The sequence below is a fragment of the Lepidochelys kempii genome, chromosome 8 (genome assembly GCF_965140265.1).
Source record: "Lepidochelys kempii isolate rLepKem1 chromosome 8, rLepKem1.hap2, whole genome shotgun sequence".
Lineage (NCBI taxonomy): Eukaryota > Metazoa > Chordata > Testudines > Cheloniidae > Lepidochelys > Lepidochelys kempii.
In genome coordinates, this window is record NC_133263.1 from 37,206,644 (window position 1) to 37,234,226 (window position 27,583).

Below are 27,583 nucleotides of genomic sequence, written 5' to 3' on the forward strand. Positions count from 1 at the left end.
CAGGAATCCCACACCGCGAGTGGAGCCCTGGCTGAGCAACCCCCAGCCCGCCTCCCCGAGTCCCAGCCTGCCTGCCCGCCTGAGCCCTGGTCCACCTGCCCAAGCTGCCCCCAAGCCCCAGCCCACCTGAGCCACCCTCGGCCCACCGCCCCAAGCCATGACCAGTTGGAGGAACCCCAAGCTGCCCAGAGGACTCTGAGCCCTGCCAGGGCCTGGCCCCCAGATCATGGTGGGGAGCATTAGCAGAGGTTTGGGGAGGCTAAGCCTTCATTACACTTGCCCCATGCTGCCTACTGTGGGGTTTCTTGCACCTTCCTCTGAGGCATAGGTGTTGGTGCTGGGGGTGCTGCTGCACCCCCTGGTTTGAAGTAGTAACAACCCAAATACATGGTTTCCACCTTTAGCACCGTCCACTATAAAAATTGTTCCAGCACCACTTCTCTGAGGCATCTGGTGCCAGCCACTCCCAGAGACAGGCTACTGGACTAGATGGACCATGGGTCTGATCCAGTCTGGTGGTTCCTATCTTCCTATGTCTGTGTAGTAGAAAAGTTCCTTTCCCCTCTCCCCCACCCCTTACAGCTTGTTCTGACCTTGATCCAATCCTCAGCAGGAAGGGGACAAAGCAAAGATGGGACTGGCTTGTGCTCACAGCATGTTAGTGTTTTATTCGCACAAATGATCAGATAGAAAGTGTTACTGAGGTAGACTTCAGTCTATCGTATGGGGATGTCCCCCAGGGAATTGACAGGCAAGTGTAAAGAAATATGGGAGTGAAGACAGATTAAGGTCATTTCCAAACTGGGCAAGAGCACAAACCCTTTAAGGAACCAGCCGGTAATGTGTGACTGGCTTGCAGCTGGAAGGACAGCTGGCCCATACTATACCTAACAATTGCAGCCCCCAACTGGCCTGCTCGGGACACAGCTGAGCCAAGTACTCACTAGGCTTGGTGGGAATTCACACACGGGCTCCCCCCAGAGGAGTAGGAATTCACACCAGCTCTAAACTCATAACAACCCACTAGAAGCCCAACACTACCTTTAAACACTACCTTTCCTACCTTTAAAATGAGAGTTGTCCTTCACAGGAGCACAGGTGTATCAGTGCCAGGCCTTGGGCACCATGGTATCGGTACCAGCCCATGGGCATTGGCTTGTTACATGGGCTGCTCCCGCGTGCTGGTGTTCTGAGATGAGCACTGGTGCTACATACACTGTGAGTTATTGGAGCTGTGCACACCAGTTTGTTGCTGTGGGTTTGTGTGTGATCACTAAGCAGTGCTCCCTGGTTTGTTTTGGAAGGATTGTGTCTGAGCACTGGGGCTGCTGCCACTGATATTATTAAGAGCAAAGGAGGCAAGAATTCATTTAGAATTAAACAATTCATAGCAGGAGGGTGAAATAGACCCCTCCCTTTCCACAGGCCTCCTACCATTCCCAGCACCATGTTACCAGCTATTGAATGAAGTGGGAAGGGAGCAGATCATTCTTTCAGGGCGTGGCGGGGGGGATGGTTAGTCAGTTGCCTGGAAAAGGCTTTTCCTCGTATTTGCAGCCAGTAGACACAGGCCCATGGCCCATGCCTGCCCTCTATATTGCTGTCAGAAAATCAAAGGGGTTCATTGGGAAGAGCCAGGGCTGAGGAGGTGAATCCCCTCTGTTGGCTTTGTGAGTCCTGGTGATACACCAACCCTCCTTGCTGTGGTGGCAGCAGCGCCCACAGCCTTCAGCTACAATCAAGTTGAGCTCCCACTCCAAAGTGAATCCCAAGGAGCTGTGCCCTGACTGGAGCATCTGCCCACCCCGGACCCCTGTCAGGCGGCGAGGGCAGAACTTGGTTGCTTTTGGCCTGCGTGTCATGTTCGCTGCTGGCTGCTCTGGATATTAAGAAACATTCCCTGCTTGGAACCATACATGTGCTGTGTCATCGCTACTTCCCAGAGCCCCCTGCACCCACCTCCCTCCCCAGGGGGTAATCTAGAAAGCAAAGGACTATCGGGTTCTGGCCTTGCCTCTGTGGCCAGCTGGGGCTCTCCCTGTGGGGAATGGACTTGCTCTTTGGGTCTGTTGGGCCTTAGCTGCAGGGAGTGCCAACAGATCTGGTTACTCTATTTACACAAGCCAGCCAAGGAGCCCGGTGCCTTGCCCCCACACCCTGAACAGCTGCGCCCTACGGGGTGTGCAGCATGGAATGCTTCTGCCGGAACGCTTCCAAGAACGAGAAAACCCCCCGCTTCCGAGAGCTGGCGCTGCTGCCGTTTTTCTGCAGGGAGTGGCCCGTGGAAGGGAACGGGCACCCTGGGGAGTCCACGGATGCCGTCCTCTTCATCTTAAGCACCGAGCGTGAGCTGCCCTTTGGCCTTAGCCGTGAGGTGGAGGCTACCAGACACTTCTGGTACTGAACCTGTGAGAGAATGGGAGCAGCGGGTCAGAGTGTCGCAGAGACTAGACCACAAAGTGCACTCTGCCTCAACAAGAGCCCAGCAAGCAGAGAAGGGTCGTTGTCATCCCTGCACAGTGGGTAAAGTGAGTCACAGAGCAATTAGGTAGTTTTTCAAAGGCAGCTGGCAGAGCTAAAGATAGAACCCAGGAGTCCTGACTCAGTCTGCCCCTTCATCTGATCACTAGACTCCACTCCCTCCTAGAGCTGGGAATGGAACCCAGGAACCCTGTCTCCGCCCCTTCCTCTATCCACTAGAACCGCTCCCTTCCCATGCATACAAATTGGCTCTGCATTTCGTGTGTGCATCATAGTTCTCAGCAAGCTCTCCAGTCGGATGATACCAGCAAAAGGGCATCTTCAGTTCCCCCTACTCTGACCACTAGACCCCACTCCCCACAGAGTCCTCTCCCACCCTGCTCCCCCAGCTCTGAGTCACCCAAATCCTCCCTGTCTCTAGTCAGTCTCCTAGTTTGTGAGATGCTGATGGCACCTTCTCTCTAGATGTCCAGAGCTCCTCAGCTTAGAAGGGGAGCAGCCCCTTTCCTTGTACTCGCCAGGCCACTGATGTAGAGTGGACACAGTTTCCTAGTCACTGTCTCCACACCATTCATGATTCTATAGACCTCTGTCATAGCTCCCATTAAGCACCTCTTATCCAAGTAGAACAGGCCCACTCTTTTCAATCTCTTCTCATACGGAAGCTGTTCCATACCCCTCATCATTTTTGTTGCCTTTCTCTATACTTTTTCCAATGCTAACAGATTTCTTTTTCAGACATCTGTGTCAGATGTGAAAAATGAAAACCCCTCCCCCATCTACCCTCACACTAACCCCTCCAGACACTGCCCCACCTCCATCTACCCCCACACTAACCCCTCAGATCCTGCCCCTCCTCCATCTACCCCCACACTATATCCCTCCAGACCCTCCCCCACCTCCAGCTACCCCCACCCTAACCCCTCCAGATTCTGCCCCACCTCCATCTACCCCCACACTAACCCCTCAGCCCCTGCCCCACCTCCATCTGTCCCCACACTAACCCCCCGCCAGACTATGCCCCACCCCTGACCTCTAAACACTGTTTTCTACAGGGACTGTGGGTGCTCCCTTGGGTGGCCAAAGTCTGGCTGGGAGGAGTCTGGGCATGTTGTTTGGCCCCAAAGCATCCAGGTGCATCCCCAGCCTCAAGGCCTGAGGGGGCAGCTGAGCAAGTCGATCCCCTCCAAACACCAAGGTGAGAGGCAAGGGCTCTGACAGGGAACCTGGTTTGGCTCCAGAGGACATGTTGCCCCAGGTGAGGGAAGACAGCAGCGCATCTCCCGCCCTGCCTGGACCCTGCTGCAGACATGTACCGGCAGGACCCGCATTCTGTGCAGCTCTTTGAAAGCACTACATACTTGTTAAGACTTGTCAGTGACGCCCACACCTCTAGGGACCGCGGTGGCTCAGGGGGCTTATTAGAGCAGAGCCCACCCCCGCTGCCAAGGCAAGACAGAGCCCCTCATGGGGATGGCTCAGAGGTGAAACATCCCAAAGGCCAGGGTGGGAAAAAGAGCCTGCAATGCCAGCCCACAGCAGGTGGGTTCAGAGCTGTCCCATTCTATAGGTCTCAGTAGAGAGCAAGGACTGACTGTATCATGGACACCCCACCCACCCCCCGTGCAGGGCAGGGCTAAGGGAAAGCAGCCCACGCAGCCCCTCTCTGGGGCTAGATGGAAGGTGTCAGGCTCTAGGGCTCTCAGTCCAGCACCTTTCACCACAGGGAGTTCCCCTGGGGGTGGGGTGGAGCACACTCACCATGCATGCAGCCTGCACAGCCTCTGAGATGGTGCCAGCGTCCGGCTCACACCAGAAGGCCGTGCACTGGAAATGCTGCTGCCCCATGTCTACGATGAGAGCAAACGTGTGAGCGTCCTTCCCAACCCCGATGAAGGTCACGTAGCGGACCTGGCACTCAAAGATGTGGGCGTCTTCCTCACCAGCCTCAAAGGAACACACACGAGAGCAGTCACTAGACTCAAGCAGAGAGGAAACAACCCTGCCTCAGGGTTACCCCAGTGTCCTTGAGAGGGATCTAAAGAACCACAGCAGAAAAGACCCAGCATGTCCCAGCTAGGCCATCCCCTGGGCCTAGGGCTTTGTCCTCAGGGCTCAAGCAATGGAGCTTCCACTCTGTACACGGGGAAGCGACTCCATGGCCTGATGGATAATGAGCCCTCTCCAACCACCACCCTACGTTCCCTTGGTTTCATTTCACCTTATTTTCTCTCAGAGCCTCCTACGTTATTCCTCTTGCTCCTGGTGCCTACACCCTACGCGTCCTTGCAAACTCCTGCAGGAGTGCAGCCCAGCTGGCCTATTCACTGCTCGAGTTGGCAATACTCCTCCCAGGCCCTCACTGTGTCTGCCGCTGGCTGAGCTTCTCTCGCTGCCTAAGGCCTGTGCTCACTGTCCCTTCAGAACAATTGATGGCAGCTATGTGGAGCACCAGACAAACCTCAGAGCCCATGAGCTGGCGGCGCTGAACTCCTTTCAGCCAGCTCAGAGCCCTGAGCACTGCTGGCATTGCCTAGCAGCATTAACGAGTGAGTGAGTGGCTTGGAACCACAGCCCGAGGGCTGGTGAGAGGGCATTGGCTACAGAGTCAGTAGGACCTGTTCTCTGGTTGCATTTGCCAGAGGTGTGTACCCGGGTGGGCTCCAGGGCAGTGGGGGCTGCAGTAAGAAACCCCCAAACCCACCCTAGAGCCCATTCCACTGGATGCATGGGGGCTTCAGCGAGTGGCCCCCCTGTATTCCAGAGGTAACCACTTGGTGGGCACCCCTCAGCAGCAGGAGAGGGGTGGTGTGCCCTGTGGCAGAGCCCCCAGAAGGCCAAGCATGTGGAGTGTTACCTCTGCCTGGTGCACTGTCATCACCGAGTCTGACACGCTGATAAGGGAGGGGGTCCACTGCTCACGGCCTTGGCTGCTCATCAGGGTCTCAATGGCCTCATTTAGTATGTCCATCCCTGGGGAGATAAGCAGAGGGGATGGACCACACCCTGCGCTCCTGGCACAACAAGGCCAGTTACCACTCACCCATCAGGCTCCTCTGAAGCCATCAACCTACAGGACTCAGCAGGGCTGTGCTGCCCAGAGGGAAATGCAAGGGTGGGAGTGCTCTACACTGCCAGTGTCCAGCGGGGTGGGGAGAGATAGGGGGCTACAGGCAGTTTCATCCAGCCAGGGGGGTGAAGGGAGGGGCGCACAAGCAGCTCCTTCAGCTGGGGTGAGACATAGGCAGCACATGCTAGAGACTGGCAGGAGATGCCGGCAAATCCTGCAGAGGTTGCAAGTTCCATGGTGACAGGGCAGCGTCACTGGTGCAGAAGCCAGTGGAGACACTGAATGGAGAGATTCCCTGGAGACCAGGGGCAGGAAGCAACACAACTGGGTATACAGGCAGCAGCAGTGCCCCAGACCAGCCCTGAGTGCTGCACAGCACTGATTCCTCGGTGCCACCTCTCAGGCCAGCCCACAGCACAGCCAAGCCTCACTGTTCCCCCTCCCCACCCCCCCAAGCCGGCCCACAGCACAGCCAGGCCTCAGTGCTCCCCGCCCCACCCCAACCCTCCAGGGTTTTTTGACTGGAACGCCTTGTCAAAAAGGGACCCTGGCGGCCCTGGTCAGCACTGCTGACTGAGCTGTTAAAAATCTGGTCAGCGGCACAGTGGGGCTAAGGCAGGCTCCCTGCCTGCCCTGGCTCCGCACGGCTCCCAGAAGCAGCTGCCATGTCCAGCTTTGAAGCACAAAGGCAGCCACTGAGGCAGCACATAGAGCCCCCTGGCCTCTCCACCTAAGAGCCAGAGGAGGGACATGCCGGCCACTTCTGGGCGCCACCTGAGGTAAGCGCCACCCAGCTGGAGCCAGCACCCCAAACCCCTTCCCACACCCCAGCCTCCTGCTCCAGGTCAGAAGCCCCTCCTTCACCCTAACTCCCTTCCGGAGCCCACACTCCACACCCCAACCCTCTGCCCCAGCCGTGAGCCCCCTCCCACACCCAAACTCCCTCCAAGAGGCCCCACCCCACACCCCCTCCCACACCCCCAGCTCTGAGCCCCCTCCTGTACTCTGAACCCCTTGGCCCCAGCCTGGAGCCCCCTCCTGCACCCTGAACCTCTCATTTCTGGCCCCACCCCAGAGCCCATACCCCCCGCTGGAGCCCTCACCCCCCTCCCACACCCCACACCCCTGCCCCAGCCTGGTGAAAGTGAGTGAGGGTAGGGGAGAGTGAGCGACGGGGGAGGGTGGGGGGGTGGAGTGAGTGGGAGTGGGGCCTTTGGGAAGGGGCAGGGCAGGGGCAGGGCAAGGGTGTTCGAGTTTTGGGCAATTAAAAATTTGGCAACCCCCAGGCCAGCCCACAGCACAGCCAGGCCTCAGTGCCCCCACCCAGGCCTGCAGCCCAGCACAGACACCTGCTCCCACCACCCCGCAGTGTGCCATACACCACCAAAGCTGGCTCTGCGGCGCAGCATGGACACTCATGCTCCGGCCTGGCACCCCCCCAGGGAGGACTATACGCCCCTCAGTGACGCCTATGGGACAATGTAATGATGCCTTCCTGCTGCAGGGGGACACAGCTAAGCCCTGTACCTGAGCAAGGACTTGCCCTGAGCCACAATTTTCTAGGCTGGGATGGCAGCTCCTCCCACGCTGGGTTCCCAGACCAGGGCACCCACACACACACACTCCTCAGAGCTGCAGAGCCTCCTGGCATGGGATGAGGCAGGGATGAGGCAGGATTGCTTTTCGGGTGAGGGGAAGACCCTGCATCCTAAGGACACTGGGAAATCCCTTTTCTTAGCAAAGACTTGAGAGAAGGGAAGACCATGGCCAAGCACCCCCATCACCCCCAGTTGGCACCCACCAGCCACCTTGGCAGCCAGCCCAGCAGTGCTGACTGAGTCATGGACAGGGACCGGTCCTCTGCCCACAGAGATGGCCCCCTCCAGGGCAGGGCAGACACATGATGGCAGGAAGGTGACATGCGCTGCCTCAATGGCACTAGACTCCCAGGGGCTGGGCGCAGGAGCAGGCCCAAAGGCTAGTTCTGCAGCCTGGCTGGGCTTTTCAGGAGCTCTCAGTGCTGGCTTAACTCTGCTCCCATTGAGACCAGTGGCTGTTCGGCCACCCACAGCATTCAGTGGGTGCAGCATTCCCCCCGCCCTCCTTCAGTATGCAGCAGCCCATATGATGTAACAGCATAGGGACTGCAGCAAAAGCTTCCCACAGGGCTACTCACCCATGGCTTTGGGCACCGGTAAGCTGCCGATATACAGGGCTTCATACTTCTGGATAGACTGCCTCACGGCATCCAGAATATCAACTGCCAGAGACAAGAGCAAGCCAGAGCAAGTTCTCCTCCAGCTCCTCACCACCTTGAACAAAGCCCACCTCTTTACTGAGGGGTGGGGGCTTCATTGTATTACCCCCAGGCAAATGCTGACCTGAGGGCTGCCTAGCTACAGGATGCCTGTTTGTGTCTCAGGCATGGGTGACATGGATTTCCTCACCTAGCACCAGTCGCTTGGCTTCGGAGCTTACAGGACAGCGAGAGCAGAAGATGAGCCATTCTCCTGGGGTACAGCCCTCCACCACCCTAGGATTGGTTCTGTGCATGTGGGGTTGTTTCCTTCTCTTGAAGATGCTCTAGGAACTCCCCTGCCTTGTGCCCAGCCCCACAGGCTCCGAGCACAGCCCAGGGCACACCTTAAGCCTTTCTGTCAAAGACAGGTTGTATTTTGCGAGATCTCCCACCACCACCCTGCTTATGACAACAGGTTGCCATGGGTACAATGGGGCAGGCCTTGGTGGGAGAGAGAGAGTGAGCCCCATCCTCTGGCATACAGCCCTATCTATAACTTGGTGGGCGGGCATCAGTTTGAGAGCTGATAGCTCAGCCCCTTTCAGGGCTAGAAAGGAGCACACTGTACCTGTGGGCAGGGAGTTCCCAGCTGTCCCATGGGACAAGGTGATGGTTTCTATCCCTGGTGGGCCAGGAAGTATCAGATCTTGACCCTGTCACTCATGCAGATGCTTGCGTTAGGGGAAAGGAAGGACCATTTGTGGGCAAAGTCTTTAGAGGAGATTTCAAAATGGGAGCTGTGCAGAGTGCGCAGGGGGTGGTGATGCTGACAGTAGGCCTGGGGAAGATGATCAGTAGGCAGAGTGCAGGTGATGGGGTCTCGTCTGGCACTTGTGCCCCAGGTGGCGTGGGAGGCATGTGCACACGGTGGAGGGATGAAGGGAATGCCCTGGAGTACCTTGCAGCGGTAAGTTGTCTGGCGAGATGGGCTGCAGCGTGACGGATCGAGTGAGGCTGTTGCAGACCACTGCCCGCTCGGCCATAATCTGCACAGCACAGAGAAACACCATCACACAGAGACTTTCCACAGGCCTCTGCTCTCAGATCCCAGCTGGTGGGACTCAGGCCCTGGGAGGTCAAGCAGGAACGACCCTGCTGGATAGCAGGATAGTACCAGGGAAAATGAGTGTGGCTGTCTATGGCCTGATGGCTTTGACTAGAGCCCTAGCCTGGGACTCAGGAGACCTGTATGCTAGTCCTAGATCTGCTGGTGACCTTTGGCAAGTCTCTGTAACTTGGTTTCCCCATCGTCCCTTTGAAACACACTGTATAGGAGCTAGCTATTACTCTCATTAGCACTTGTATAGCTCAGGGAGGGAGAGCTGTTTCATCAGGTGGGGAAACTGAGGCACACAGTGTAGCAATGACCTGTCTGAGGCTACAAAGCAAGTCTGTTGCAGAGCAGGGATTGGCACTCAGACCTTACTGACTCCCAGCCTTGCACTTCACCCACAGTGCTCATCAGTACCTTGACCATGGTCTCCGCTCCCCAGGGCCAGGCTGGACAGTCCCCATTGGATCAGGGAGCGACTCCTGTTGGTCCTGCCTCATGCTGTTCCCACGCATAAATGCTGCTCTGGGAGGCCTCCCAACAGCCCGAGGCTTGGGGCATGTCCGGTTCTGAGACACTTGCCTGCAGAAGGGGAACCTGGCTCCTAGCCCAGGAGAAGCCTGATCTAAAGGAGTGCAGGGGCATGTGAGGTCAGGACTCCCTGCTGACAGCTCAGCAGGGCTGAGGGGGCCAGGCTGGGACAGGCCCAGGCATGCTGGGCAGCTTGTCCCTAGGAGCATACCTTGGAGCACATCTCATGCAGGGCCTTGGCGATGGCTTTGGCAGGCACGTTGCAGTGGAAGACATGGCACTTCAGCATGCACGTGTCCTTGTCACTGGCCACGAAAGCAAAATCCCTGCAAGGAGAGGAGAGGTGGGTGAGCAGGAGGTTGTGGGTGGGGAGCTGGCCCCGCCCAGGGAAGCTGAGCTACATTACCTGTCCCTGCAGCCGGTGTGGCAGCGTGTGGAGAGAGGAAAGGAGTCAGCAGTTAATGCACTGATTCCTGTGTGGCAGCAGCAAGCCGGGACATGCACCTCAATGAACCCCTCACCAACACCTTCCCTGGGGGCCCCGCTGGGAGGGGAGGAAAGGCCCACTGCAGAGAACCAGCAGCAAATGCCCTGTGTCCCAGCAGGTACAGTGCAAGGGAGCCATGCCAGCCCTGGGCGGCAAGTGCCGTGTTGTGCTATGCGCAACAATGCCCCATTTCTAGGGTGACACCACATCCTGGCACCAGACCCTAAGGGATCACAGAGCAGTTTGGAATGCCCCTGGAGGCTGAATTACAGGACCCAGGGCAGTCCTGCCCACATGCCAGGGAGGGTGCCTTCTGTACCAGGGTGGTGAGGGCTCCCCCAGAGCAAGCTCTGGCAGCCCCCCACTGCCTCGGCCACTTACCTGCCATTGTTGCAGCCCACCCCCCAGACACGGATGTTGATGATGGGCTGGCAGTGGATCAGGCTATGATCCAGAGGGTCCAGCAAGCTCATTGTGTCCTTCTTCAGAATCATCACCATGTTCTGGCCCTGCAAGGAGAGAGCAGGGGCGCTCAGAGCACAGCTCTCCCCTTTCCCTCCCTAGGCTGTCCAGCTCCCCCTCCCACCCATGCCAGAGGGGTGGCCAGACGCAGGTGGGGATGGGACACCCTGTCCCCCGCCAGGAGCTTGAGGGCTCCCCCAGCATGCAGTGTTTGGGGAGGGCAGTGCCCCAGGCTGCATGCCTGCGTCTGAGATCAGGATGGACAGGCTGGCTGGGGGCACATGGGAAGTGACTCTCACCCTCTGGCCAGTGATCCTGAATCGGGCAGAATCGCGGCTGCCACTGAGACGGCAGAAGATCCCCGTGGAGAGTCACTAGCCAGGCTTGATGGAAGCCAGGACTCTGGGGTCAGCGTCCTGACACTTGTGAGCAGATCCGCGCTCCTCCGGAACCTGTGGCACCCAGCAGTCTCTGGCCCATGCCAGGAAATGGACTCACCTCACCCCAGCTGCTCGCAGGGTCCCGACCCTCACACTTGCTCTGCGAGAGCTGCTGGATACAGTTATTCACCGCGATGCTGCTCTTGCCTGGGGCCAGGTCCTCCTCCGGGATCTCCACCCAGCCCAGGGAGCGCACAACGAAGCACTGAAGGGGGAGACCCATGGGGGTCACACTTAGCAACAGCCCAGACCCCCCACCAGCTCCTCCTCATTGAGCCTGACAGAGCCACGGCCAATATAGTGACCCAGTCTGGGGAGAGGGCTAATCAACACAGTATGAACAGCTTCTGTCAGGGCAACCCGCTGGGGGCACTGCCAAACTGTGCCATGCCAGCCTCCCAGGACTCTGACCATCTGGGCCCAGGGCCCCAGCTACCCAGCTACTAGCACCATCCTGTGCCCATGGAGGTTCCGCTGAGTGCAGGGGACTGGACTAGATGACCTCTCGAAGTCCCTTTCCAGTCCTATGATGCTATGAAGCCAGCAGTGCACACAGGTGAGAATTTAGAGCCCGACCCACTCTCTGTCTGTTCCCAGGTCTCACTCACAGCCAGCAAGGGAGCCATGAGAGCATGCTGAGTACTGAAATGTGCCTCAGCCCAGCTGCACCAACAGCCCCCAGGGCCCAAACCCCTCCACTAGATCAAGCCAAGCCCCTGGACCCAAGCCCCTGTCCCAGCTCTGAGCCCCCTCCCATACCCTAACTCCCTTTCAGAGCCTTCACCAAATGGCCCTTCAGTGACGGTACCTTGGAGCCAGGCTCTGTGCCACCGGGAGGGAACTCCTCCCCATGCCACGGCATGGAGGTCCTGAAAAGGAAGGCACGGCATTAGCCATGGCAATGAGCAGGGCATGGCAGGGAGCAGCAGCAGGAGCCCAGCAGGCTAAGGGCCTCTGCCTCTCCCCAGAGCAGCGAGGGCATCGTGTCTGACCCTGCCTGGGCCAGGAGGCATTGCTCACTTGCCCTGGCCTGGCCTGGTGAGTGCTCACTGGGGTGGGGTTTCTTGATAGAGACCCCCCACTAGGAACTGGACCCAGGCCCACCAGCTGCTTCCACACAGGCCACCAAACAGCCATGAGTTGGGGCCAGGGCCCTCTAGGCACAGGGCCTCTCCTTCCCATTTCCCCATCAGTCCCTGTGCTCCCACAGCAAAGAGAACCAGCCCTTTGCTCCCCGGGAAGCACCAACAAACAGGGCTCTCCCAGAAGGGGTGTGAGCATGTGCCCACAGAACCCTGACCCCAGGATCTGGAATCCACCTCCATCTGCCGTGACATGGGCCCCACTTCATGATCCGATGCAGCGACAACACAAGCTCTTGGCCTCACTGCCCCTGGGATCAGGGTGAACCCTCTCCTCTCCCCCTCCCCCAAGCTTTGTGCCCAGCCCCACCTCTGGGATCAGGGCAAGTTCTCTCTCTCCTGAGACACTGTCTGGCTTGGGAAGATGTTGGCTGCTCCTGACCCAAACAGTGTGACATGCCCCCATTTACTATTGTGAAGGGCACATGATAAAAGGGAGTATAATCCCGGCATTCTCCAGCATGCCAAGCAGGGACGTGGCATTTGCCATAACAAATCAGGCCATGCCTAGCACAGCATCCTGCCACTTGCAGTGGCTGGCACTTGACTATTCTGAGGAAGTGATAAACAAGAGACACCCCACAAATCACCTGGCCCAATGTGCAATGCTGCTCAGGTGAGGAGGGGGGTTCCCCGTTGGCCAGGGCCCTGAAGTATGAGGTTTGATTCCCCTTAGTTAGCTGCCTAGACAGATGTTGGCAGTAAGAGAGTTTCTCCATGTGCAGATTTACTGGCACATGGCTGCAAGTTAAGCCAGTGGATTTGGGGGCTGCCCATGCAAAGGCATTGCCTCCCAGAGCAGAGAGGGCAAGTCCTGCTCTTCAGAGCTGCAGCAGGGGGGCAGGATGGTTTAATTCATCCCTGGATGCCACATGGCCAGAAAGCCAGGGACAAACTGGGAAGTTTAGAGAGGAGACCCATAAGCGCTGACGGGGCTGGAGAGAGTGGCTGAGGAGAAGGGGTTCCCTGCATGCCAGGTGCTCAGCAGTGACTATGTGGGGACAGAAACTGATGCCGGGTAGCCCATGCAGAAGGAGGGTGTGACGAAGTGGGACTGTTCTTAATGTTTCCTCTGAATCCTGTAGCGGTGCCTCAGTTTCCCCTATGCATTTCTTAAGTCTCTAGGTGGTGGGATAAGGGGGTGTAATTGTTGCAGAGCAAAGAGCCAGTGTACATAAATGGCCGATACTCTGTCTCCTGGCAACTGATGGCCTGGGTCCTTCCCCCCTACAAGGTGAGAGCTAAAGGGTTGGAGAACAAAGGAATTAGGTGACCTCCTGGCCCGGGAAAGGGACAAAGCCCAGAGGAGGAGGGGCTGGAGAGAGTTTCAGTTTGGGGCTGGCTGGGGACATGGAGTGAAGTGCAGACATGGTTGTCTGGCTCACTGCCCCCCAAAATGGACCCGGCTGAAGGGTCCTGCTCTCTGTACCTACAAGCTCTGTTTTAGACTGTGTTCCTGCCATCTAATAAACCTCTGTTTTACTGGCTGGCTAAGAGTCATGTCTGACTGTGGAGTTGGGGTGCAGGACGCTCTGGCTTCCCCAGGACCCCGCCTGGGCGGACTTGCTGTGGGAAGTGCACGGAGGGGCAGAGGATGCTGAATGCTCCGAGGTCAGACCCAGGAAAGTGGAAGCCATGTGAGCTTCTTGCCCTGGAGACACTCTGCTCACAGAGAGGAGACTTCACTAGAGTCCTGACTGGCTTCATAGGGAGTAGTTCAGAGCATCGCCCAGGGACTCCATGAGGATTAAGCGTGGAACTAAGAGGAATGGGATGAAATTAAGAGGAAAATATAGTTTGATTGTCAGGAAACGGCTTCCTGATCGTGAGGCACCCTAGGCTGTGGATTTGCCTCCTCAGGGAAGGAGGGGGACCCAGCACTTGGAATGAAAGCTGGGCTGAGTCAAACCCTAGAGGCAGTGATGAGCTGGCAAAATCTTAACAATGGATTCCCTCCTGGTCGTTGCCCACTCCTGCCCCCCGGGACTCCTGCCCCATCCAACCCCCCTGCGTTCCTTGACGCCCCCCCAGAACCCCTGCCCCATCCACCCCCATCCTCTGTCCCCTGACTGCCCCCAGAACTGGGTAGGAGGGTCTCATGGGCCACCGTAGTGGGTGCCCACCCCTAAGAGCCAGAGGCACCTGCCGGGGGGCGAGGTGGGGAGTTCTGGAGGTGCTTACCTGGAGCAGCTCCCAGGAAGCATCCAGCAGGTCCCTCTGGCTTCTAGGGGCGGGGGAGCGTAATTGGGGGGGGAGCAGGGGGAGCGGCTGCTCCCCCCACTGATCACATCAAAAGTGGTACCTTAGGCGCCGACTCCCTGGGTGCTTCGGGGCTGGAGCACCCACAGGGAAAATTTGGCAGCTCCCCAACCCACGCCCGGCCCCAGCTTACCTCAACTCCACTCTGCCTCCTCTCCTGAATGTGCCGCCCCACTCTGCTTCTCCGCCCCCTCCCCCAGCTTCCCACAAATCAGCTGTTCGGTGGGAAGCCTGGGAGGGCTGAGAAGCAGGCGGCGGCTTCCTGCTCAGGCCGAGGGAGGCGGAGATGAGCTGGGGCAGGGAGCGGTTCCCCTGTGCACCCCCCGAGTTACCTGCTGCGGGCAGCCCTCCTCGCACCCCCGCCCCAGCTCACCTCCGCCTCCCTGGGCCTGAGTGGGAAGCCGCCACCAGCTTCTCAGCCTGCCCCAGTGTCCCGCGCGAACAGCTGATTCGCGGGAAGCCTGGGGAGGGCGGAGAAGCAGGGTGGGGCAGCACGTTCAGTGGAGGAGGCGGAGGCAGAGCAGAGGTGAGCTGGGGCTGTTGGTGGAGGCTCTGCACCCACCAAATTTTCCTCTTGGGTGCTCCAGGGCTGCACCCATGGAGTCGGCGCCTAAGGCGCCACTTTTGGCCAGGTAAATTTAGAAGCCCTTTCAAAACCGGTTTTCCCTCCTGGAACAACCGGTTCTAAAAGGGCTTCTAAATTTAACAACCATTTCTAGCAAACCGGTGCGAACCGGCTCCAGCTCACCACTGCCTAGAGGTAAGGATTAATCCAGGGAGGTGAACACGACAAGGTGCCAGTGACTTCTCTCCCATGGGGTTTGTCCTAACCAGGCATGCTTTGGCAAGGTAACCTGTGCGGCGAGCCCTACCTTCTGGGCAATGATGCCACCAGACTGGGGACAGGTCTCTCCTCAGACACAAGCTTTACTGCGGCTGCCGGCAGATCCTGAGCAGAGACAGGAGAAGAGACTCGTGAGAAGGCCACCAGAGAGCACATGGAGCTTGTGTGCAGATGAGTGTTCCTGGTGGGTGCAAGGCCCCCTGTTAACACAGCCCTGCTTAGCCCTGGCCATCTCCCCTCCCAGGGTGACCAGAGGTGACTGATCTAATCTCGTTCCTCCCACACAGAACTGGCAGTACTAAGACTAAAGCCGACTTTCTCCTGGCATTCTGTACCGTTTCCTGCAACACAGCTTCTCTGCGAGCCGCCAGGCTCCCTCCCAGGCTAGAAGTGCACAATGGCCGTTGCCATTGCGTGGTGCCCGTTGGCACATGCCAGTAGTAGGTCCCTGAGGAGTCATGAATTTTCCTCCATCCTGGGGGAAGGTCGGGCTCTGTCTCCAGATTCTGGTCACTCCACAGGTTATCTAGGAACACAGAAAGCATCAGGCAGCTGGGGTCAGGGTTGGTGGAGCAACTTTAATCCTAAAGGATCCCAATGCACTTTACAGATACTGCACTGTCCCTTTGCCCAGGGCCGAAACGCAGCCACCTCTGGGGTGGGACACAACACTTGTTTACCAGCAATCCTACATGATAGTTTAGGACTGGAAAGATATTACAGTGCACTCAGCTGGGAACCTTGCCAGAATGCAGTTATTCACACTGGAATTTGGCCAGGACACCAAGGCAAAAACTCCAGCTCTTTAAGGGCCAGGAGGCCTGGGGCCAGCCAGCCCTGTTCACTTTATCAGCCCCAGCTGGAAGGGGTCAGGTGTGTTCTATAAGAAATGGGGAATAGCTCAGCTGGAGTGGGGAGAGGGGCTCTTGTAGTAGCCCCTGGAGCTGGAGAGGTTGAGAGAGGCAAAGGGGGAAAGGCCCTGGGTGGGCAGAGGAACTGCTGTTGGGTTTAATGTCTGCCCAAGTTTTACATTTGAAGACTAAAACTGTGCATGGAAAGAGACTCTGGACAAGGCCGTGAGTCCCACAGGCCAGCATCTCTCCTGCGGCACTGAATGCGGCCAAGTGATCTCCCTGGGAACTGAGGCAGCAGCAGTTAGCCTGGAGCCAGACCAGGTAAGGTGCTCCTGCTGCAGGATCCCTATGACTCAAGCAATCAGGATCTGTCCTCGATCACAAAAAGGCAGGGCTGGAAAGGACCTGGAAAGGTCATCAAGTCCAGCCCCCGTGTTGAGGCAGGACACCATGCTGGAATGCAGCACCTCCAGCAGCACAGAGCCATTCTGAGGCACCAGTTCAGTAGGAACTCAGAGGGAAGGGCGCTGCCTCTAGAATACAAACAGCTGTGCATTGTTAATAAGGCACCAGGTGAACAAATTAAAAGGACACCGTCCCTGCTCTGAAAAGCTGACAGTCTCTGTAGGGGCATAAGCTGACAAAACAGCGTGGAAAGAGAAATAGGGGACAAGGGCATGAGGCAGTTCAGGGGTGCTGCACCTTGTTTGCTTTGTATAGGTGTGGTGTCACATTAACTGCTATGTGCATGTCTTATGCAGTGTTGGTGTAACCGTGTCAGTCCCAAGGTATTAGAGAGACAAGGAGGGTGAGGTAATAGCTTTTATTGGACCAGTTTCTGGGTGAGAGACAAGCTTTCATGTGCATGTCTTGTGGGTGCATCATCTGTGTATCCAACACACACACGGCTGAGTGTACAGGGAGGGTCGAGGTAATTTTGTTTCCTAACTCCATGGCATCAATCCAGTTCACTTCCTCTTTCTACAGTCTAGACTCCTGGTGAATTTCAGCCAGGGCTGAGTCCTGATCCAGCTGTGATGGGGGAAGCCCCCTGGTTGTGGTGGAGCTGTCACACTCCCAGAGAGTGGGGAGAGCATGAGGAAAGAGGGTCACTCCTGAACCTCCTCATCTGAAGTCCATTGGTTCATACTTAGATGGAAAAGTTCGCATCACAAAGGGGTGAGCTCAAGGACTGCATCAATGGCCGGGAAACCTGGGATGGGAGGGCCCAGTGCTGGAGCGTCCCACGCACCAAACTCCTCTGAAGTCCCTAGTGGCTCTGAACACAGAGGACTTCCAGGATCACATTCTGAAATGCTAACTGCGCTTGGAACTCTTCCCTCTGGAGCTCCATCCAACTGTCACTGTAACAGCTGCTCGTCTTCATCTGCATTCTCCCAGCAACTTACATCCCAAAGCACTTTGCACACACTATCCACGCAGCCCCACTGAAATGCAGCCAGTTCTGGGGTGGAGGGCGCAGGTGGCACCTAACGGCACACAACAGCAATTTCTCATTCTTTCGAGAAGTACCTTTAGATCTGCAGCACACAGAACCCTGGGTTCTGAGCACTCGTTCAAAGGAAGTGCTGGACTTCTTATCCCGAGAAGGAGAAAGGGCTGGACTGACCCCCTCTGGGATTGGCAGGGAGCCTGGCGGTATGTCTGCACAGCAAAAAAAAGCCCCATGTCTGTGAGTGTCAGAGCCCCGGAAAACTGGTTTGGGCTTAGGGTGCTCACGCTGCAGAGCTAAAATAGCAGTGTAGACATTTGGGTTTGGGCTACACCCCAGGCTCTGAAACCCAGCGAGCGGGAGGGTCTCAGAGGCTGGGCTCCAGCCCAGCCCCATTCCCCAAATAGCCACACTGCTATTTTTAGTCCTGCAGTGTGTGCCCCTGTCAGTTCCCCTGGGCTCTGAGACTGGCTGCTGCAGGGTTTTCTGCTGTGTAGACACACACTCAGTGTTTAAAGCCTGGTGTCACACCTCCAAGCCAGGTCTACACTACACACTTACTTCGGTACAACTACATCTCTCAGGGGTGTGAGCTATCCTGACGGCTTAAGAGTCTTCACCAGAAGTGCTACAGCGGCACAGCTGCACTGATTCAAGTCTGTAGTGTAGACTTGCCCTGAGCCATCCCCTGGGGCCAGCTATAGCAAAGGGCCAGACCATTCTACATCTCCATTTTCAGATACTTCTCCAAATCCCCTTGGGGCTCAGACAGCTCATCCTCCTTTCTGAGCCTAGAGGAAAAAGCCACCTTGCCACTCCAGAGGCGTCCAAGCAGGAGAGGAACGCACACTTCATGGCTTCAACCCCAACAAGCCAGTTGTGAGGGAATACACCCCCCGTATTCCCAGCCTACCCACTATTGGAATAATCTTTGTACAACGTATGCCTGGTAAGGTATCCTTTGAAAACTCCTCATTTGCTGGTAAAATATGTGTGGCAACATTACATGAGAAGTTATACGATTCCCCTATATGGTGCGATTAACACACATTCCAAACCACACAGCCCTGTGCAGATGGAAGCTGGCAAACAGCTGTCCTAAACAAAGGAATGTGCGCTCTGCTTAATTTCATAGAATCATAGGGTTGGAAGGGACCCCAGAAGGTCATCTAGTCCAACACCCTGCTCGAAGCAGGACCAATTCCCAGTTAAATCATCCCATCATTACATCCAATTTGCATGTAAGCAGTAAACTAAGTCATCAAGCAGGAAGGGAAGACAAAGGAAATTCAAACAGGTGAAAAAACCAGCAGGGAGCATCCTTGCACATGGACTCTGGCTCCTGGTTCTCAGCTGGAACCTCCGTTACCAAGTGGAGCTGCATGTGCACAGGACACTCGCTAGCCTAGCTAAGTAAGGACACAGCTAGCGCAACCTGCTAGAAATACACACGCCCGCTGCAGGGATTAGTGCAGTTATCTGAATGAATGAGGATTCCATAGCTCCGTCACTGAATCCGTGCATTGATTCACAGGCAGGCGGGATCCTGCAGACACAGAAGCACGGGCCCATCCGAACCTCTGTACAATGCTGGGGGTGGTTTTGTTCAGTGCAGTGATAGGACTAGGGACTGTAACAACATGCCTGACCATGAGGCTCTCAAAGCACTTTTATGACTCTGGGCCACCCTACAACTCTCCTGGGAACGGGGTGAGCATCTGTCCCATTTTACAGATGGGGAGACAGCAAGATGCTCACGATCACAGAGCAAATAAACCATAGCACCCAGGAGTCCTGACTTTCAACCTCCCCTGCTCTATCCACTGGCCCACACTCTCTCCTGCAATGAGCATGTGTGGCTATTACAGTGGCATCAAGACAGCAGAAAGGCTGTGGCTGGAGACACTCAAAAGCCAGGAAATTCAGCACGATGCCCTGGCACATACAGGTGGAGTTAAGTTGACATCTGTAATACCTCACTCTCTGTAGCCAAGTGACTGATTCCTGGAAGTTTTTGCAGGTTGCAATCTCTACCCCTAACACTGCATTAACCAATCCAGATTATTTATACCAATAGTCTCTTCAATGGAGTTGGATCACACAGCGCTGGAGGGGCTTCCCAGACAGTCTGAGCTCCTCCTCCAAGGAGGAACCAGAGATTCAGCTCAGCCCAGCAGTCCTGAGGATCCTCCAAAAGCAAAGGAACCCAGGCTGCCAAAGCCACCTGCAGCTGGGAGCTGTAGACCCAAACCCCAGCCTGAGAGCTAATAGCAGCGATCTAATGCCATTGCCACTCACTGGGGGCCCCAAGACGGGGCTGCACAGGTGAAGGGCTGGAGCTGGTTGTCCCCAGAGACACACTCAGAGCAAATGCACCACTAATTGGATGGAGCCAAAGCTAATTCATTCGCTGGAGCTGGCACTTTCCCCAGCACAGAAGTTTCAGCATCTCCTCTGCCAATGGCCATCTCAGGCACACAGGATCTGAGCCAAAGGCAGTCTCCAAAGCCTCCATTTACAGTGCAAGGGGCAATGCTAGCCCTGGAGCATCAATCCCCAGTACTGCCCAGCCAGAGAGCTCAGGCACACACAGGGAGAGATGCATTGCAAACCCAGTGCCACCAAGGCAAGACTGGCACAGTGCAGCAGGAGCATAATGTGCTGCAGTCAGGGCTCAGGCGGGACGGTGTGACATTCTATACCTTGGGGGAGTGTGCTGTAACCCCATAATCCTCATTTTCACATAATCATGATCCTACATATAAAGCATGCCTTGTAAGGTATCAGGGGAAAGGTTATGACCTGCTGAAAGTCATTTCTCTATCTATATATGTGCATCATTCATGCATATGAAGTTATGAGAATTGTGTAGTATGGTGGTCACTAAAACATGCTGTAAGTTGTGGAAATCAGCCAGATATTAGCTCCCCAGAGGCAACAGCAAGGAAAGTAACCAACGCCCAGGTGGGGTGTCAAACAACCCATCAACAGACATTGTCCAGCAAAGGAGCTACAATGCAATGACCCACCTGCATGAGGCCACACCAGGGGAATTGCTCAACCTTGCTTGGAGAGACTCAGTAATGCTCACCTGACTCTGAGGAGTGGGGGGCAAAGCCAAGGGGGAGGAAAGGACATGATAAAAGGGTGAGACGTTTGCCATGCTCCTCCTCTCTCTTCCACCTACATCTACAGACACCACCACCAAGCAATTGAAGCGCAGATCAAAGGGGAGAGCCTGACTGAAGAGCAATCAGCCAGCCTGTGGTGAGAAGCATCTAAGTTTGTAAGGACTTTAAAAGTGTTAAGATTAGCTTAGAACGTGTTTTGCTTTTATTTCATTTGACCAAATCTGACGTCTTATGCTTTGACTTATAATCACCTAAAATCTATCTTTATAGTTAAAATTTGTTTGTTTATTCTACCTGAAGCAGTGAGTTTGGTTTGAAGTGTGTCAGAGGCTCCCCTTGGGATAACAAGCCTGGTACATATAAATTTCTTTGTTAAATTGATAAACTCATATAAGGTTGACGCATCCAGCAGGCATAACTGGACACTGCAAGACAGAGGTTCCTAGGGTTGTGTCTGGGCCCGGAGATACTGACTAGTGTCGTTCGCTTGCAAGTAGCTGGGAGCAGCTTACATGCCAGAGGCTGTGTGTGAATGGCCCAGGAATGGGGGTTCTCACAGCAGAGCAGGGTAAGTCTGGCTCCCAGAGTCAAGGACTGGAGTGACCTAGCAGATCACCGGTCTGGATAACACCAGAGGGGAATGTCACAGATGGTCTTTCATCTCCGGGTGTTACACTGCAGATCACAAAACACAGTGCAGACAGTCTACCGGGACTGCATGCCCCAGCTGCATGGCATCCCCTTGAGCCATCCTGGGGCACTAGTTTTGCTCTGACTCAGAGGGAAGACTGCTCCCTGCTGAGCACTAACACCATGTCCTGTAACACCTGCCACTGCCTTTCTCTCAGTCCCCCACCAATTACTGACCAGGCCCAGTGCTTTTCTGCTTCTGAGATGTGTTGAGCTCACTGGTCATGGTGGTGTGGCTACACATAGCCTCCGCAGGGGCAGGAGTGAGGGGGTCTAACTTGAGCCACACCAGCTGATGCTTTGGGGGGAGGAAGAGGAGAAAGAAAAGTAAAATGGAAATTATTGAGGATCTCGGAGGCCCTGAATACCACACACCCACCCCACTTCAGAAGCAGGGGAATAGCTCAGTCCCTGCCCCTCCTCAGAATGGACATGAATCAGAACCTGCAGCCCGGCTTTTTCCTGTAGGAATCAAATGTGCAGTATCTGTAACTGTATCTGTCCCCAGGAATACAGCTAAAAATAGCCAAAGGTCAGCATGCCCCTGCTGTGTTATTATCCTGTTGAGATGCCCAACATGGGCAGAACAGAAGGTGAATAATCCATCAGCAAGCTCTAGCATACTCCGTGCCTCTGCTCTCCCCGGTGGCACAACTCGCCCAGGCAGCTGTGAGACACACTCTACTTAATCAGGCCCCACCATCAGTCGGACAGGCTCAGCCAGCTGCTGGTAGAAGCAGCCTGCACCCTCCACACGGAAAGATTAATGCCCCAGCATAGAGCCTGCAGCAAAGCAGTCAGCTGCGGCCCAGCTCTTTCCTACCATCGGAGCCATCACATCCACTGCCAGCCCCACAGCCTCTGTCACTGCCAAAGCCCTTCGCTCAGGAGGCCAGGGAAGTGCCCAGACGGTGCCCAAGCATGGCCCACAATCTGCCACGAGCTCAAGGCTACACTGCATGTATCTATCCCCAGGAGGGGTTGAGGGCCTGGTGGTGCTCTGAAAGGGGTGAAACATACGAGGAAGGCACAGGCCATTGGGGTCTGAACCAGAGAGAGTTTGTGCCTTATCCAAGCAGAGAGGACACCATGCCTCTCTCTACACAGCACTTGCAACACTGTGCTGGGGATATGGCATTGAGGCCGGGCTCCTCTGTGCCAGGAAGACAGGGGCAAATTGGAGGGAACCAATAAGAGCCACAAAATGGTTAGGGGGCTGGAGGGAAAGCCAAAAGCACTAATGGCCCTTTGTAGTCATGGCTCCCCTGATGTCACTGGGCATTGGGCCAGGCCCCAGATCTGCCAAGAAAGCACTAAGAGGAGCCGGGGAGGAAACTGTTGGTCTGGAGTTGAAATTAAGGCCTATGGACCTGAAACCTAATCCTCTGAACTGGAGCAGGTTCCCCACTGGGGCCAGGGCAGCTCTCCCAAGGGTGCATTCCCCAGGCATGGTTACATCCCGTCTGATCCTAACTGCTCAAGCAATGGGACTCCCAGCCCCTCCCTGCCCCCCACCCCCACTTCAATGTCAGGAAATTGGTCCTGAGACTCAGCCTAGATTTTCCTTTTCATTCCCCCACAGCCACACCCTACTGGGGTTTGCCCCCCTCAATTGCACATGCCTCTCCTAGCCTAGAACTCAAATCACCATTGGCAGGAGCAGCACTTGCTGCCTGGACAAGCTACTCCCAGGAGGTCAGGTGCAATGATCCACCAGGTGCCCTGCAGAAGAGAAGGGCAAGCGAGTTTGTGTCCTTGCCCCTCAGCTTGTCTGAAATACCAGGCGACAGGGAGCCTCCCTCTCCTTGCTGAGGCATGGGGCCATCCCAAAGGTTCAGCAGTGTGGGACTTGCCAGCCTACACACACACACACACACACAAGCAAGCCTGGGGAAAGCTGCCACAACTGCAACGTCAGTGTCCTGCTGCAGATCTCAGCAAGGAGGTGGGTTCCCAAGTGGGAACAGCAGTTTATGAAACAAGCCCACTGGCAGGGAGGCTTTGCCAACCACCAATGGGCAGGAATGGCACAACCCACACCACTTTATGCAGCAGAGAAGCCCGCCTCTAAAGGGCCAGCTGCTGCCCTGACTCCAGGCAGCTGTGGTCAGACCAGCTTCCTGGGCCACAGCATCACATCAAGGTTCCTCCTCACCCTGGGCTCTCAGCCACGTTCTCCCAGAGATCTCATTGGTTAGGTTGTTTGCAGAGGGTGCACACTGCTTGGTCCCCACCCCAGGGAGCTGGCCTCACTTCTGACAGACTGGGGGTCCGTATTCTGCACCCCAGTGCCCAGAAGCCAGGAGTGCCAGGAGGGGGTGGGGTGCGCCCCATGTTTTCCCAGAAGGGGTTAATGTGGGCCAGAGGGGCTGCAAAGTGGGGGCCATTTAGAGTGATGGGAAAGCCCCAACTGAGGGAAGCTCACCTGTGCAGGAGCAGACGGGGTTTCGAGAAAGCCAGGGAGCTGGGAGCAGAAAGGAGCCTGCAGGGAGGAGGGTACAGTCATCTCCCAGAGACAAGGGGGAGAAAGGGATTTGGACCCAAGAGGAAGGGTCTGTGTTGTCTAGCAACCCAGGAGATTGGGGTTTGGTTCAAAGTGTGGAGAACATGAGGCTGGGATAGGCAAGGTAGGAAGCACTCTAGGGGAGAGGCAGGAAGGTCTGTGCTAGTACAGACCTCTGCTGCTGGAGATAGGGTCCCTGGGTTGGGGCCCAGCGTAGGGAGCGGGCCTGCATTCCCCTGAGCTAGCGGCACAGTCTAGGCTGTGAACTGTCCAGAACCATCTGCACTAGTCACGGTGGGCAGTGGGGTTAAGCACTGCCTGGGACAGTGTGGAAGATGTTGACAGTACTCTGGAAGAGGAGGACTTGGCCAAAGGGCTAGGCCCTGAAGATGCTGTGCAGCACCTCCCGAGGAGCAAGAGAAGGGCCGCAGCACGAGAGAGCGAGAGGGCAGGCCGAGGAACCGCAAGAAGAAGGCCTCAGGCTGGAAGAGCTAATGCCCAGAGCACCCAGGAGGAGGTGCCCCCTGTGAGTAGAGGCCCCCATGACAGGGATCTTGACACTGGCTTCACAAGAGACAAGCCTTTTCCTGTCTTTCATTCAATGCATAGAGAGACTGTGCCCGGAGCCTGATCTCAGACAGCCCCTCTCAACTGCCCCAAGCCTCCTTCCTCCCATGCAGCACCAGGCTCTTGCAACACTGGGAATAAGCGCGGATACACCGACTCCTGAGACCGAGTGAAGAGGAAGCACCCTGCAGCCTAGCCAGCTGAGCTGCACTGTGGATCTTCATCCCTGCACAGGCCTCCACCTTCTGCAGTTGGGGCCCAATTTTGGGGACGTGGCATGCTCTCACCTCTCATTGGGACTTCAGGGAGAGTTGGGAGCACTCAGCATCTTACAAGATCAGGCCCTGGGAGATGCTCTCCATCGATAGCACTAGTGCATTTACCATACCCTAATGCTGCCCCCTTTCCTGCATTAGGGGACCGTGGTCTTTCAGTGTTGGTGGGCATACACCATACTTGTCATTGATTCTACCCTCCAGCCAATGACTGCGACGGAAATCCCAGCCCAGAATTACATGGCAGGATAATAACATTGATCCCAAAGACACTAAACTGCTATCAAATCCATGCCAACTCTGGGAATTTAATCAAAGGACAGCAGGCTTTCACCATGGAGATTAATCTGGTCAGAATGGGCTACAGTTCCGCACAGCCTCCCCCCAGCTCCAGCTTCTCCTCTCAGCTGCTCAGTTCTCAGGGCCCAAGATGCATGTGAGGCTGGGAGAGATGGAGATAACTTTCCTTCAGGTGTTAAATGGCTACATATTGGGAAGAAGCAGCTGAAATCTTCCTGATCTCTGGCAGGGTAAAGGGAGCAGCTGGGCAGGATGCTTTGGGAAGTGACGTGGGAGTCGTTGCTTTAGCAACAAATTATCTTTAATACAAACCGTATTTGCTTATATAGTGTCACATATTTGGTGTGGCTGTCAGGCTGGCAAGGGATGCCCTGATATTCACTGGAGGCTGACTTGTCTCTGTAGCCACAGATCAGGTGCAGTCCAGGCAGTGGCAGTGCCAGTTTTCCCCCACCTCCACCCAGTGCTGGAGTCCTAAAAAATAAGTGCCAAGCAGGGAGCAGAGGGGGAGTGGAGGGAGCTGGGAGGAAGATAAGGGCAATGAGAGAGCTGGAGGATGCCATGGGGAGCAGGGGATGACTTCCTGCAGAGCCCATCCTGTGCCCACCTCCCCCTACCTGTGCCCAGCTCCCAGTGGGGAGCTCTACTGCCCAGGCAATCCCACTACCCAGCTCCCCACATTGCCCAGATCTAGCTCCGCGCTGGACTCCTAGTAGCTCTGGGCCCCCACACTCCCCTGCCTGCTCCTGGCTGCAGTGTCCCCAGCTCTTTCCACACTAACACCTCTCCAAGCACCTGCCAACAGGGCCCGGCACCTGCCACTCAGAGGACACTCTGCAGCCAGTGAGAGAGGTTGCCTGGGACTGGCAGAAGTACTGTAACACTGTTCTAGCTCTGAGAATGGTGTTCTGGCGCATTCTGACACAACCTGAGCGCTGCCCCCACCCCTTCTCAGCCCAACATGCCTCAGCCATGACTCTAGAGTGCAAAGGAGTGGGGTCTACAGGGCCTGCTCAGTCCTTGGCTTCTCAGCTGAGACGAGCAATGGTTTTGGTGATTTGGACACCTGCTTGCCGGGAAATGTATTGAAACCCACCAAACGCATTTCACTAAGGCCACCAGATGGCCACCAGCGGGTAACAACTTTGGATCATTTGGAATTCCTTAGCGACGCTAACCTTTTAGAGAGGCACTTTCCTGATTCAGCATGCTGTTACTAATAATAGATGGTAACAGCATGGCCGCATGGCTAAAGCTGCCCAGCTGCAGGAAATCCCAGAGTAGGGACATCAGGACAAATGGATCTTGTTTTTCAAAAGAGCAAGTGCATATGCAGGGGCCCTGGATTTGCTCGGGGCAGCCAAGTAGCCCCGGTGGGATCCAGGTAAACTAGGGTGCGGATGTGCCCATAGTCATCAGAGAGATTCCTCTGCAAGGAGCATGAGCTCTCATGCCTGGCCTCACTCAGACTCTGTGTGCTTCCCAAAGAAACAAAGTGGGGGTAAAAGCTACAGGGCATTCCTGACTTCACCAGGAGTCTGGTGGTGGAGAAAAGTGCCAGGTTGCCATGCCAGGGGCCATTGGCCTCTGCTTGTCTACAGCACAAGGACAGCATGGACAGTGGCACAGCAAGTGCCTCCCAATCCCCACCCGCAGGACCACCCATAGGAAGAAGAGGCAGCTCCAGTGTCTGGGGCCCAGTGGCCCCTCTGCTTCCACTCCCAACAAGGGGAACAGGTGTGGTGTGGACACTTGAACTGAGACACTCAACTCATTTCATGCCAGCCAATCAGCCAGCAGGTGGGATGGTCACTGGGTACCTGGGGATGGACTGAGATAAAGGACTTTCACCCAACTCCCATCCTCCCCCAGCCAGTTCCCCACCACCACCACCACCACTTGGGGGAGATTTGGAACCTGTTCCATTTGCAGCGAACAGCTGCAGTTTGGCTTTCCACTCCCCGGAGCCAGCCAGCCCTTCCAGATTTGCCTTTTACTCCACACATGTTCTGCATCAGGAAAGTTGAGTAAAATGAGGGGAAGGGATTATCCGGGCTGCTGTTCCTGGTGCTGGCAGGGCTGCGGGCCTGAGGTGCACGGGGAGAGGCTGGGCCGAGAATTTCCCAGTTCTCAGCGCAGCCCTCACAACTAACGAGCAAGAGATTGTTGCAGAGCCAAGCCCATGTCCGCGTTCAGCACCATGGAGAGCTGCCCGAGGCATGGCCCGGCCTGACCCAGCCAGCCTGCAGGAAGGATCTCGGGAGGAGGCAGATCCCGGGAGGAGGCATGGGGGGAAGGCAGGACGGCAAGAAGCAGCCGGCGGCCCATGCTCCGCGCAGAGAGCCCTTTGCAGACCGTCACCCCAGCAGGTGTCAGCCCGGTGACCAGCAACAGGTCTGCAGCGAGCCAGGGACTCGCGCCCCCAGCGCCCGGCCCAGGGTAACGGGCTGGCGCTCTGCCCCTCCCCTGCACAGCGCAGGGGGCACGGCTCTCTCTCTCTGCCCGGCCACGGCCCCCTCCCTTCCCCGGGCATGGCCTCTTGCCAGGCCGGCCCCTGCCCTGCCCGGCCACGGCCCCCCCCCGGCTCTCACCGTCGCAGTTGACCAGGATGATGGCCAGCATGTAGTCCTTGCCCAGCATGGCCTCGGCGAGCCGGGCGCCCGGGGACAGGACGCGGCGAGCGGCGGCTGCAGGGCGATCAGCGGGCTGGAGCGCGGGGCGGGGCTGGAGGAGGCTCCAGACAG

At 56.4% G+C, this 27,583-nt stretch overlaps 1 protein-coding gene across 2 annotated transcripts; it reads right to left on the reverse strand.

Annotated features, from left to right (window-relative positions):
* Positions 1-304: 304 nt before the first annotated feature.
* Positions 305-27,549, reverse strand: APBB3 (amyloid beta precursor protein binding family B member 3). 2 transcript variants are annotated; one of them, XM_073356067.1, is made up of 13 exons: positions 27,431-27,549; positions 15,402-15,592; positions 15,095-15,171; positions 11,630-11,690; positions 10,880-11,026; positions 10,301-10,428; positions 9,839-9,844; positions 9,644-9,758; positions 8,749-8,836; positions 7,728-7,811; positions 5,339-5,454; positions 4,243-4,428; positions 305-2,406 (listed from the first exon to the last, which is right to left on the reverse strand). In XM_073356067.1, the coding sequence occupies exons 1-13, from the start codon at positions 27,477-27,479 to the stop codon at positions 2,173-2,175; spliced, it is 1,482 nt and encodes a 493-aa protein (XP_073212168.1). In that variant the 5' UTR covers positions 27,480-27,549; the 3' UTR covers positions 305-2,172. The 2 variants fall into 2 exon arrangements, with proteins under 2 accessions (XP_073212168.1, XP_073212169.1); XM_073356068.1 differs by lacking the exon at positions 9,839-9,844.
* Positions 27,550-27,583: the final 34 nt, after the last annotated feature.

Excerpts from the sequence above, each read along its gene's own strand:
- APBB3 (XM_073356067.1), bottom strand. The coding sequence starts at position 27,479 with ATGCTGGGCAAGGACTACATGCTGGCCATCATCCTGGTCAACTGCGAC. Across the intron at positions 10,429-10,879 it reads CTGCGAGCAGCTGGGGTGAG|GGCCAGAACATGGTGATGAT; the intron begins GTGAGTCCATTT and ends CTCTCCTTGCAG. Across the intron at positions 7,812-8,748 it reads AGACAACTTACCGCTGCAAG|TTGATATTCTGGATGCCGTG; the intron begins GTACTCCAGGGC and ends TGTCTCTGGCAG.